The sequence below is a fragment of the Sceloporus undulatus genome, chromosome 5, assembly GCF_019175285.1.
Source record: "Sceloporus undulatus isolate JIND9_A2432 ecotype Alabama chromosome 5, SceUnd_v1.1, whole genome shotgun sequence".
NCBI lineage: Eukaryota > Metazoa > Chordata > Lepidosauria > Squamata > Phrynosomatidae > Sceloporus > Sceloporus undulatus.
The window spans coordinates 29,039,733-29,052,905 of NC_056526.1; the positions used below are offsets into that span (position 1 = coordinate 29,039,733).

The 13,173-nt window shown below is 38.6% G+C and overlaps 1 protein-coding gene across 2 annotated transcripts in view; it reads right to left on the minus strand.

Annotated features, from left to right (window-relative positions):
- Positions 1 to 13,173, minus strand: part of APPL2 (adaptor protein, phosphotyrosine interacting with PH domain and leucine zipper 2) — a 43,846-nt gene that overhangs the window by 14,371 nt on the left and 16,302 nt on the right. For both annotated transcript variants that reach the window (XM_042469039.1, XM_042469038.1), the window contains exons 2-5: positions 12,617 to 12,715; positions 7,618 to 7,677; positions 6,032 to 6,103; positions 1,067 to 1,154 (exon numbers count right to left, since the gene is read on the minus strand). In XM_042469039.1, the coding sequence (XP_042324973.1) occupies positions 1,067 to 1,154; positions 6,032 to 6,103; positions 7,618 to 7,677; positions 12,617 to 12,715 (319 nt within the window). The remainder of the gene's footprint in view (positions 1 to 1,066; positions 1,155 to 6,031; positions 6,104 to 7,617; positions 7,678 to 12,616; positions 12,716 to 13,173) is intronic.

Below are 13,173 nucleotides of genomic sequence, written 5' to 3' on the forward strand. Positions count from 1 at the left end.
GCCGCGGCTTTTTCTCCATTAGCGCCTATGGCAATTCGGGTTACGAAGGTTTTTCGGGTTACGAAATTAGCCGCGGAACGAATTAATTTCGTAACCCGAGGTACCACTGTATTATCCTTCATCAGCCCAACAAAACTGTCTCAGTCCATGTTTTGTACTGAACATATATGTTTTGTGTTGTAGTAGAAATGTGATCAGTAAAATTGGAGAGAAAAACATACAGAAGTATTAGTTTATTTACTTAAGCTATTTTAGGTCACCCATCACTCAGAGAAATACCAGGGCATTAGCAGAAAGAGCATTGTGTTTTAAATCACATCAGATTTAAAACGCAATGATTTGTACTTTATGGGGATAGTATGTCCACCTGGATCCTGCTTTTGTGGGCTTCTAAAAGACCCTCCCCTCCAAAAAGCCAGCCCCTCATGCCGATGAAACACAACTCTATCTCTTCTTTCCCTCTGATTTCAACGAAGCTATTCCTGTACTAAACCAGTGTCTGATGTCAGTAATAGAGTGAAGGAAGGTGAAGAAATTGAAACATAATCAAGACAAGACAGACTGGGCTACAACATGACAGACATCACAACACCACAAATTTTGTTTGGTCTTAGTAAGCCACGGTCGTACTCACTAGGCCCTGGCCCTCCTTCCCTCTCAGTGTAATTCTGCACATGTTTAGTTGTTTTCAAACATGCTGTAAATATATGTCCTTGGTAAAGACACACAAGCATGTATACCACAGCCTAATACTACACCAAATTTTAAAAGAAAGAAAGATGCTGTAACTTGATGGTTAGATTATGGGTATCATGGTACAACTACAGTTGGGTCATATTATATAAAACAATGGATTCATTCCTTTAAAATATGGTCATAATATTCCACTCTACCAAAATAAAGAAAATATTATCTGTAGTACATGGAAATATTCCTCCATCATGTTGTAACAGGAGGCTGTTACAGCATCCACACTTCATCAATGTCACATCATATTAAAACCAAACATATTAAAAAGAGAAGAGATTGGAAGAGAGAACTATGGAAGAACTTTGGCAATAGTTACCTGTAAGATCTTTTTCACGGAACTGGATGATGGGGAGAACCATTGTGTCTGCAAGCTGTTTGGCCAGTTCAGTATGTAGAGTGTTAAGCTGAAAGATAGAAAGGCAGTGATACTGTCTCAGTAGCTCTCAAACATGAAGTTCGTGTGAATTTGTGTTATTCACTTGAAATGAAAAGAAACTAGATTTGAGCCACAGTTCAAATTCATGCTTGGGAGATATGGTTTGGCATGCCTCATTTCCCCACCTTCGTATAATAGCTATAACAGTAAAACACATTGCTCCAGCATGAACTGGAGAACATCACCACCTTGCATTTTTTTAAATTTAAAAATGGGCAACAAAGAGCATGTGAATCCAATACATTTTGAGCTAGATTCAGTATATTAAAAAATAAGAATAATAATACCATGGTTTGAGTGCTGGACTAAGACAATGGGAGACCAGAGTTTGAATACTCACTCTGCCATGAAAATCCACTGGATGAACTTGAGAAAGTCACATTCTCAGAGGACAGCAACAGCAAACCCCATCTGAATATATCTTACCAAGAAAAACCTGTGATAGGTTCACCTTAGAGTGTCTATATGTTGGAAACGACTTGAAGGTACACAACCACAACTATTTTAGAGCAATATTTTCTTAAACTGAAAAAAGCTTATTTGCTTTCAAATTCAGATTCCATGTATCTAGGTGTGTGTATGAACACACACACTTGTGTTTTGACTAATAAGGTGAATAAATAAACTCTTAATTGAATAAATAAGCCCCCTACAGCCCTCTAACAACTCAAATAAGAAGAGAACACAATAGCTTAAAACCAATTGCTAGTCTCAACTCGAATAGACCCATTGAATCAATTGTTGAATGTAAATAAATTCTTGTATAGACTCCATTGGTTCAATGAATTATTCTAGCTGGAAATAGTCACTGGAACTGGGCTACTGATCACTAGGCTTATAGTACCCTCATGAGGAGCTGGGGAACCTCTCACACAGAACAGCTTTATCAGATTGGGTATTTGCTTACATTCATTTCATCTGCTCTTGCCTGGTAACTCTTGAACAGAAGAAAATTAGTTATATTTTGATGGAGATCAGTAATTACAACAACATCATTAATTTTATTTGTATAAGAATGATTGAGACTGGGGTTCCTTTCATCAAAATTAGTTTTTGGCCTGACACATAGTAAAGACTTTGTGTGATGGTGAGGTTGGCAGAGTGGAACATCTCCACTTGTCATAAAGAATTTACTGAAGGGGGCACTTTGTATGAAAAGCATATTTAACAATGATAGTTAACTCTGCAGATTTCAGTTTCTTGTACACTTTTGTTTGCTTTTTATTTGCTCTTAAAAGCAGTAATAACAAATAAAATTGCTGTTTTCATAATTTCCAAAAGACTCAATTTAAAATCAAATTCAAGAGCTGTCATTGGTTGTACTGCAAGGACATAAATGAAGGTATGGAGAGGCAGTTATGTGCACAGGTTTTCTAACAGAAGAACTGAGACGTTTACCCTGAAGAGTATTTGTCAGAATGGCCTATTGCAGCTCCTCTCATACTATAGCTGCTTCACTCCTAAAAAAGTAATGACATTTTATTTATCAGTCTTCAGGGGCTTTCAGGAAAAAAATTGTTGCATACTAAGTGGCTGGAATTTGCAAGTGACAATTCCTCAAAAAGCCTATAAAGTAAGTGTGGACCAGTGTGGATTCTCCCACAAAATATCCTTCAAGAGGACTGAAATGTCCCGATCTTGATACATGAGGGTTAAGAGAGGTCTGAGAAAGGTCAAAATTACCAGACAAGAACTCTAGGGGGACTTATAACCAGCTTTATGAAGTTTAGACGCTAACGCAAATGTCAAGAAGAAAAGCACCACAACTATTTTAAGAAAGCAAAATATTGTAAATTTTAAATATGTTGGGACATATTTCAAACAAGGCGTGGAAGCAATGATATTAAAATTAATGGTTGATACCTTCTATGTCAGTGGAATTTCCCTTGTACAGTATTTTTGTCTGAACTTTAAAGGAACAATCCAAGGTTATGAAACCTATCCCCTAAAATACATTGTGCACTGTGGACAGTTGTTTTGAAGTTTACAACTGGTACCAACTTTCTATTTTTAGTTTCATGACAAAGGTTTACTCCTTGCTTCTAAAATACTACTTTTGGTGGGTCTGTCTGGAAGATTTTTTTAGAGAAACAATTTACAACATTTTATAAAATGTAGTGCCAATATGGTTTAGCTGAGTGTTGGACTAGGACTCAGGGAGAGGAAAATTCAAATCCCCACTTGGCCATGGAAACGCATTAGGTGAATTTCGGCAAGTCATACTCTGTCTGCCTTAGGAGAAAGCAATGGTAAACCTCCTCTGAATAATGAAGCCTGCCTAGAAATCAACATACGTAGACTTTAAGGCACATAATTTTTTTAAAAAATACAGTTCTATCATGTAACATGATTGGTTTACTTTTGCATCAAGAGAAATAACTTTAATAATAATAATAATAATAATAATAATAATAATAATAATAATAATAAATTTTATTTATATTTCCCACCTCTCCCTGTGGATCAAGGTGGGATTACAGCAAAAAATTCAACAATACAAAATGCAAATACAATGTTATCTAAAAATACAAACAATAAAATGGTCAGCAATACTGCTACCAATCATTAAAATATCTGATCATCATCTGTTCCCATACTATTGAGTCGGAACTGGGGGTGTTCTTTAAGATCAATTATAGCAGATCAAATGGATAGGGCCATTTTATTTGGCAATATAACTAGCAATGGAAGAAAATATTTTTTAAAAATTAGCCTTCCAAACTCTGTCTTGTAGTTGCCTATAATTAACAGTGGGCCAGTGTAGTGTAATTGAGCACTGGGCTAGGACTCTGGAGAACTGGGTTCAAATCCTCACTTGGCTATGGAAACCCCTTGGGTGACCTCAGGCAAGCCACATTCTCTCAGCCTCAAAAAGAGGCAAAGGCAAACCTCTTCAAAACATATCTTGCCAGGAAAACCATATGATAGGTTTGCTATAAATCAGAAATGACTTGAAGGCACACAACCAAAAAAATTCCGTAATAGTAGCCTTGTTAGTCTTCTGCTGGAAGAAGAAGATATATATTTAAAATTAATACATTTATTATGACATAGGTATCCTCAATCATCACACACCAGACTAGACAGGTATAGACGTATATCTCACATTCACAAATTAATGGAAAAGAGGGGAGGATTTCCCATGTGAGTTGGTCAAATGGCAATAAAATCCACTAATATTTCATTCATCTAATACAGTACAGTCAGCCTTCCATATCCACGGATTTTTTATCCATGGATTCAAGCATCCATGGCTTTACAATATTTTTAAAAAGGATAATTTTCAACTAGTAAACCTTGATTTTGGCATTTTATACAAGGGACACCATTTTGCTATGCCACTGTATTCAATGGGACTTGAGCTTCCATGTATTTTATTATCCACAGGGGTCCTGGAACCAAACCCCAGCGGATAACAAGGGCCCGCTGTAGTTCTCAACCTTCCTAATGCCACAACCTTTTAATACAGTTCTTCATGTTGTGGTGACCCCCAACCATAAAATTATTAATATAATAATATAAAATATGTGTTTTCCAATGGTCTTAGGTGACCCTTGTGAAAGGTTCATTCGACCACCAAAGGGGTCGCGACTCACAAGTTGAGAACTGCTGATCCAATAAAATGGTCTGTAGACCACGCAAGATGATGCCATAGTAAAATCTAGGTGCCCCAAGACTGCTATGAAAATGTAATTAAGAAGTGCTAAAATAGAACATCAGGCCCTTCTGCCATTTTTATTTCTCCCCATCATTCTGGCAGCAGAATAATCTGCCCTCTTCTATGGCACTTTCCAAAGGAATAACAGCTCTCCTGTCAGGATCAGCAGACTCAGTTCCCAATAACTAAGGGAACATCTTAATGGGATTAAAACAAAAGATTTTATTCCAGAAATTAAGACAGAAGTTTCTCTGTCCAGGGTTTATGTCGGAATTAAAACGTTTTCCCCTGGATCATACTTAAGAGTTCCCATCATCCACCCCCTCCCTGGCTACGATCCCAAGCCTTTGATCCACATCAAAGTGACCTTTCATGTTTCCTCTTTCCTTTCCTGCATTATCATTCAATCAAGAAAGGAGAGCATACCTGGTTTACAGCCCAGGTCAGCTTGCCAGAACAATAGGGTCATAAAGCCACAAATCTCTCTCGCCTCTGGCCATTTGCCCCCTCCTGTTGTTTCGCAAGCTTGACTTCCCACAGGATTTCTACTCCTCTCTCTTTTTTTATTTTTTAAAAACTTTTAAAAAGAATTCCTATTCCCCTCTCAATAAACTAGCATTTATCCTAACACTATATCATCATGTCATCTTACCCTCATACCATCATTACAGAACCATCTTCCGGCCTATGAGGGGGTTGACCAGGCAGGCCCAGCTCCATCAGGGCTAGCCTGGAAGAAGAGACTCCTCCCTCCATAACTGTCATCTTCTGGCCTATGAGGGGGTTGACCAGGCAGCCCAGCTCCATCAGGGCTAGCCTGAAGAAGAAGAGCCCTCCCTCCACTCCATCTGCCTTGGTCCAGGCCTCAGAGGGAGAGAAGAACTGCTGGACCTGATCCCCTCCCCCCTCACCGTTCCCTTCTCCTTTTCTATCATGTCTTTTTAGTTTGTAAGCCTGAGGGCAGGGAACCGTCTATTATCCCCTCTGTTGTAAGCCACCCGGATTCCCAGTGATTGGGCGGCATATAAATAAATCCCATTATTATTATTATTATTATTATTATTATTATTATGGATCTGATATCTCCCTTCTTCTTCTTCAGCTGTTTTGTAAATCCAGACACTAGGCTTCATTTTGATAAAGCAACAGAGAATCTTAAGGAAACTTTCACTGGCAAGTTAGCTTACCTCATCTACAACTTTTGAAAAGTACTGAAGGGTGGATATCACTTCTTCGTCTCCTTTACCCAGAGCAAAGTTCTGCAAGGTAAACAAGAGTAAGCAACTCCCATAGATCTTCATGGGACAGTGTAAAACAGGTGTCAATATCAGATATAGTAGAGAAGGATTAAGGAAAAAAACCTCTCACACTAGAATGACCATGAGTAAGTTCTGTCTCAAAGCCAGTGTAGTTTACTGGTTTGAGTGTAGGTCTATGACACCAGGAGACCAGGGTTGGAATCCCTATTAAGCCATGGAAATCCACAACAATCTCCTCTGAAAAAATCCCCATAATAGGGTCACCATAAACTGGAAATGGCTTGAAGGCAACAACAGAAGTTCTAGCACATTCCACTGAACCATCTCCTTTTCCATGTAGTAAATGGATGATATTAATGCAGACAAAACAAAGTACCGTATATACTCGACTATAAGTCGACCTCATGTATAAGTCAAGGGCAGGTTTGGGGGCCAAAATTATGGATTTTGATATGACCCGTGGATAAGTCGAGGGTAAAACTTAGGGGTATGCAACAAAAGATCTAAACAATGAGGCAAAGGAAAATGATGCCAAAGAACCTACAAAATTTCAGCATATAATGATTGTGGTAACACTAAAGGCTGGATGGATGAGAGAGCAGAGAAAGGATCAGTGCTTCCAGGACAGATTATATTTTTGTCTTTCACCAGGGGATGATTCCTTTTTTGATAAGAGTTAGAGTACAGTACTTATATAGACCCATAGATAAGGTGACTCAAGTTTTTGGGGTCAGTTTTTTGATTAAAATTTCTAGTCTTATACATGAGTATACACAGTACTTCACTTGGGGGTATTCACTGGGCAGGGGTGAAGCAAAAGAGAACCTGCTTATCATTCCTTAGTGTAGTAATGGGAAATGTGCAGCCCTTCAAATGTTGCTGAACTGAAGTTCCCAGGATTTCTCACCATTGCTATGACAGCTAGGACTTCTGAGAGCTGCAATCCAATAACATCTGGTGGGACACACAAGCCCCATCCTTGCCTCAGTGGAAAGCTAGGTGTTCATAGTGGAGTTGCAAGGGCTCTCTCCTTCCCTCCAATCTCTTCCACACTCTCCCCATCTTTCCTACAATTGCACTTCCTAAGTTTACAACTGTGCTGAGACTTATCTTTAATAAGAAATGACTTAACGAATCAATTATCTGAATTTTTAAATACAAACTCTGGGCAAAAATCTCAGCTAAAGAGAACAAGCACTTACTATTTAACACAATTTGGTACCAAAACCAAGACATATTCAGCCTGGTAGTCTCCAGGTGGTGTCAATGTGCAAAATCCATCATCATTAGTGAGAAGTTATTCCTCTGCTTGCCCAGGGTGATGGAAGTTGCAAGTCAATATTATCTGGAGAGTATTTGGTTGGCTGCCAAGTTGAGTGTGTCCCACTGACATTTCTACAAGCATAATCAAACAAATAGCTCAAGGATGCTGGATAAAGCATCTTTTTCAGCTCTGTCATCTAATCTATCTAACCTGGAAGTTGCATTGGATGGAAACAGAATGTTATGCATACCTGTTTTTCATATGCAAGAAGTTGTTTGGAGAGCTGCTGGGTTGCCAGGCACATTTCATTCTAGAAAGAGAAAAGGTAGATTCTATTTTTCACAATTAAATTCATACTTAGACTTAGATGAAGCATATTTCAATTGCGACTTGTAAACTCCTCTGTTCAGTTTTTTTAAAATAGGTTTTTATTTCCAGCAGCTTGCTTTAGTTCACTTTATTGACTAGATAAACTTTGTCATAATAAGAGAGCCAGTGTGGTGTAGTGGTTTGAGTTTTGGATTACGACTCTAGAGACCAAGGTTCGAATTCTGACCCAGACATGTAAACCCACTGAGTGATCTCAGGCAGGTCCCAGTCTCCCAGTCTCAGAGAATGGCAATGGCAAAAACCCTTTGAAGAAACTTGCCAATAAACCCTATGACAGGTTTGCCTTATAGTCACCATAAATCATAAATGACTTGAAGGCACACAACAACAATCAACAACAACAAACCTTTATAATACTTTCTACATTAATTGCATAATCTTTCAATTCTCTCAATTGCATTTTCAAATCTGAGTTAATCAATTCCATCTCCAAAAGGTCAAATATGAATACGTGCAGCAAGCCGCAGTTGTCAGTCTTTAAGTAATACAGAACCATTATGTAAATACATTCAAATTTACAAAGAAGAACAAGATCACCTTAGTTAGAAAACCATACTATCATTACATTCCTGCTAATATCTAGTGGCTATATCTAAATAGAATTTTTGGTATATCACATACAAAATTGACCAGGAAGGCAAATGGAATTCTCCTTGTGACGCAGTTTTGACAATCAGTAAATCTGCCAGACAGTATGAACTTCCACTTCTTCACTAATTTGCCATCCCTATTTTTCTTACAGGAAGAAAGTCAACTATTTTGAAATGTGATGTAAGAGAAGAGTTCTGATATCATATACTGGCAAGAAAACTAATTCATGTGTCCAAAAGCAAATCACAATGGAACTCTCCCTAGAAACCAATATGACTGAACTTTGAATGTACAGGTCGAATATCTTGTATCTGAAATCCAGAATACTCCAAAATCCAAAACTGGGTGGCTGAGATAGTAACACTTTTGCTTTCTGATGTTTCAGTGTACACATACTTAGTTTCATGCACAAAATTATTTAAAATATTAGGCATAAAATTACCTTCAAGCTATGTGCATAAAGTATATATGAAACACAAATGAATTTCATGTTTAGACTCGGGTCTCATCTCCATTAAGGGAGACTCATCTTGTATCCTGTACATGACTTTTAGGAAAAGACAATAATGCCTGGTAAACTGGAAAGCAGTAAGAAAATAGGGTAACTATGGGCCTGAACAGACAGGCCAAAATAAAGCTGCTTCGGGTCACTTTGGAGGTATGCTATTTAAATGATGCATACGCCCTAAGAGGGCAAAAGCCACACCAAAGCTGCACTCCAGACCTTTGGACTGGAGCGTGACTTTGGCACAGCTTCTGGCCTCTTAGGACTCATGCGTCATTTAAACAGCATACCTCCAAAGTGACCCAAAGCAGCTTTATTTTGGCCTGTCTGTTTGTGCCCTATATTCCCTTCCCACCAGGGCCCTCCGTTCTGGTAGTCAAGGGTTCCTGTCTCAGCCCAGGATTTCCTCTGCCCCATCCCGGATTCGCCCCTTTTCACTTGCTGCCCCTCACTCCTGGAACCTTCTTCCTCCACAAGCAAGAGCCATCACTTCTTTAACCAGCTTCAAAACGGAGCTGAAAACCATCCTATTCAGAGAAGCTTTCCCAGGCATCGCATAATTGTCGCTTACTATCTGATGTTCTGTTGTTGGCTGTTTATCGATCCATTTCCTGTATTCCTATGTACTGTATATGTATTATCCTACTTGTGATTATGTATTTTCTCTGGATAATGATTAACCATCCATTATGAAGCCTTGCCCTCCCTCCAGTCCATCTGCCTTGGTCCAGACCTCGGAGGTTGAGAGGAACTGCTGGACCTCTTACCCTTTCCCTCCACCACTCCCTTCTCCTTCTGTGTCATGTCTTTTTAGATTGTAAGCCTGAGGGCAGGGAACCGTCTAACTAAAAAGATTGCATGTACAGCGCTGTGTAAATTTACAGCGCTTCATAAATAAAGGTTAATAATAATAATAATAAAATTACAGATGGATTGATTCAGTATAGGCAGCTAAGGCCCTAGGTTTGCAAGAACTTAGCAAGGCTGATTCATTCTTATTCAGGGTTGCTACAGGTCAAGGACAACTTGATGGTAATTAAAAACAACATCCACAAACTTTTCTTACCTAAACATTTACTTAAGGAAATTATGCTGAACAGAATATCGCAACAAATCCCAACTACAGTATAATGCCTAAGATGTAAACAGATCTTCCGGTAGGTATGCCACACCTGTAGGTTTTGGAATAAGAGTGTGAACAAACAAGAATATCAGGTAGATGTGACTCATGACCTGCTGAGCTCCAGACATTCCATCTGGCATTTACAGAGTTGACTTAAGAAATCAAACAGTCCACATCTCCACTCTTGAAAGGGTTGGATCCTAGCAGATTGAAGGAGGGTTGTGTTCATTTAAACCAAATATGGGCAACTGGGGTGGATTCAGAGGCCAATTTTCTGCCTTTGGAACCCTCTTGGCAGCTGCACAAAAAATGGGGGCTCACTGTGGCCAGAAATCCCCTTCTAGTTTTGAAAAATTGTGAGTTTTGCAGGGCTAGGGCTGCAAGTCATTAGAAAGGCAAATTGCTGCTTCTGGAGGCTTTCAGAAGGGGCAGCTTGCCATTTTTTGTGTGGCATTTAGACAGAAAAAGGATGGTCCTGAGAACATGGAGAGTTTGTGGGCCTCAGAAACAGCCTAGGGGAGTTAATTTCATTTAACACTTAATTTACAGAAACCACTTGGACATATTGCTATTCTTGTAGCACAGAGGTGAGGAACCTTTAGTGTTTTAGATGTTTTCCACACTACTTTATCATTTGCCATGGTGTGAATTCATTCCTAAGAGATGAACTGCAAGGATATCTGCCTTGTCTCTGTCAATGGGAGCATAAATCAAAGATACAACATGCATATTGGCCCCATTATTGGCCTTCTGACACACGCATGCACGCGCATACACACGCACACCCCTACAGTGTTTAAGGACATTCTTCAAATCCATAAGTTAAGAATTCCAGGGGCCATACTAGAAATAATGTGAATAAGACATCCTGCAATATTATTCAAGATTAATAGTAGCTGTGTTTGGTATGGAGTTGCAATTCAAACTGGCATCACATTGGTAGTGGGGAAATTAAACCATCCTCAGATTGAGTTGTTTTCTAAATTAAAATCCACACATATAAAAAGCTGTTATTTGCCCTGTAATGCAAGATATGCAGCTATCATCGCTCCACCTAAAGATGCAACCACAACTACAACCAGTTGTGGTTGCTACATATTCTTGAAAGCCTCCACTGACAGTTCATTTCACAGATCTCCCTCCTTACATCTACTTTGGCTTTAAGAAATACAGCTGAAAATTACTTAATGCTGACACAGATCTATTTCAGATTCCATGACTCCACAATACTAAAGTAATAAACCACAAGCTTTGCGCAAACAATTTGCCTTCTCCTCTGTGTCAAAATGGAATGTTTCTGGGGTTTGCCAAGCCACATTTTTACATGCCATCCTAAGTAAGAAACCATGGTTTAATCCCCAGCTACAAAAAAGCCGGATCATATGCAACAGGAAAATAGAGCTTAACACATGATGGAATTGTGTGAAAGAAAGCGTATGAAAGAAGGAACCACACAGGCATAAGACTAATTTTGTATCATGAACCAAGATAATTACATCTGAACCAAATCATATTGTGCCTTACTAGGTATTCTGCCAGCTGTACACATCCCAGTGCATATATATATTATACAGAAATGGAAATTCAGCTAAAAACCAATCTATAAAAACCTTTGATATTTTGAAATAAGGAAAAATTAAACTATGGTGTACTAACAGTGGTTCAACTAATAAAGAGAACTGAAATTAAAGAGAAAAGATAGAAATCAGATTGTTTTATGGGAGACTGGTGGCCAGTAATCACATATAGTCAGCTCTCTGTATCCACAGATTCTGTATCCATTCATTCAACCATCTGTGGCTCTAAGTTCTATATATTGAAAAATATCTAAAAAGCAAACCTTCATTTTGCCATTTTATATAAGGAACACCATTTTACTATACCACTGTATATCATTGGATTTGAATATCTATAGATTTTGGTAACCACAGGGGGTCCTGAAACCAAACCCCAGCAGATATCAAAGGGCCACTGTATATGCATATTGAGCCTATGAATTGAGACAAGTAAGTGCAAAATTATGGCTGGGTTTAGGTGCCTGAAGCATCCAAAATATATGCCGTCCCTTTGATTTTCCCTTCACATGACCTGCAGTTAAGCTAAGCAGCCTCTAATTAACCAGAATCTCCCATTACTCCCAAACTATGGTTACCGGTTTCAGCTCCAACCAGAATATTAAATTAACTCCAAACTGTATATTAAGAACTTGACTTTTTCAGTAACTTGCATCCCACAGTTTCTTGGCTGTCATGAAATGTGAAACTATGGTTAAGTAGAGGCATCTTGGTTTCCTGACAATTGCTTCAAAATGAGCTGCATGTGTGTGTGTAAAAGGCACATGTAGGTCTTGGTTTACTAAGCCAAACTATGACCAGCCAAACCTGGCCAATGCCAACGCCCGAGAGAGAGACTACTTTCTCCATTTTTAAATGTTATGTGAACCAAAATACTGGTGAGCAACCAGAGGGAAAGAGTCTAACTGTAACCGTAACAGTTGCTATTGTCTGTGTTTTGTTATTTGTAGAGAGTAATGTGGGTTCTGTTTATTGTTTTCAATATTAATCGTTATGATAACTGAGTAAAACAATGCCATTTTTAAAAGAAAGGGGAAGACAATATAGACCGATAAAAATGGTTTACCTGTGCCCCATAAACCCGTTGCATTGCTTGAAGTAACTGGTTGGTATACTCTGTAAGTGTTCCAGCATCTTCTTCAAAGACACTCAGCAATGAGCGGGTCTAATGAAAGAAATGGAATAGCTGGTTATTGCCAAATGGAAAAACAGGGGAAAAAGCCCTAAAATATGCCATATATAAAAGAGAACAAGTACTGTAGTGCTTCTAGTATGATGATACTGCATAATTTTATTTCCCAGAAACTCTCAAAATTAGACAACAAAATCAAAATCCTTATTTCAACAATTCAGCAAATATGTGTGCAGAATCAAAATATTCCAAACAATTCACTTCACAGCATTATTTTATTTCCCATTCCTTCCTCACCGCCTGTTTCACATTAACACAGAGAATAAGCTAGAGAGATATAAAATTATGAATGGTGTGGAGTAAACAGAGAGAACAACTCTTTCCTCTCCCTCAATATCACAACACTAGAATCAGAGACATCCAATGAAGCTGAAGCACGGAAGATTTCAGAGCAGAGAAAAGGTAGTCCTTCTTTATAACAACATAGTGAA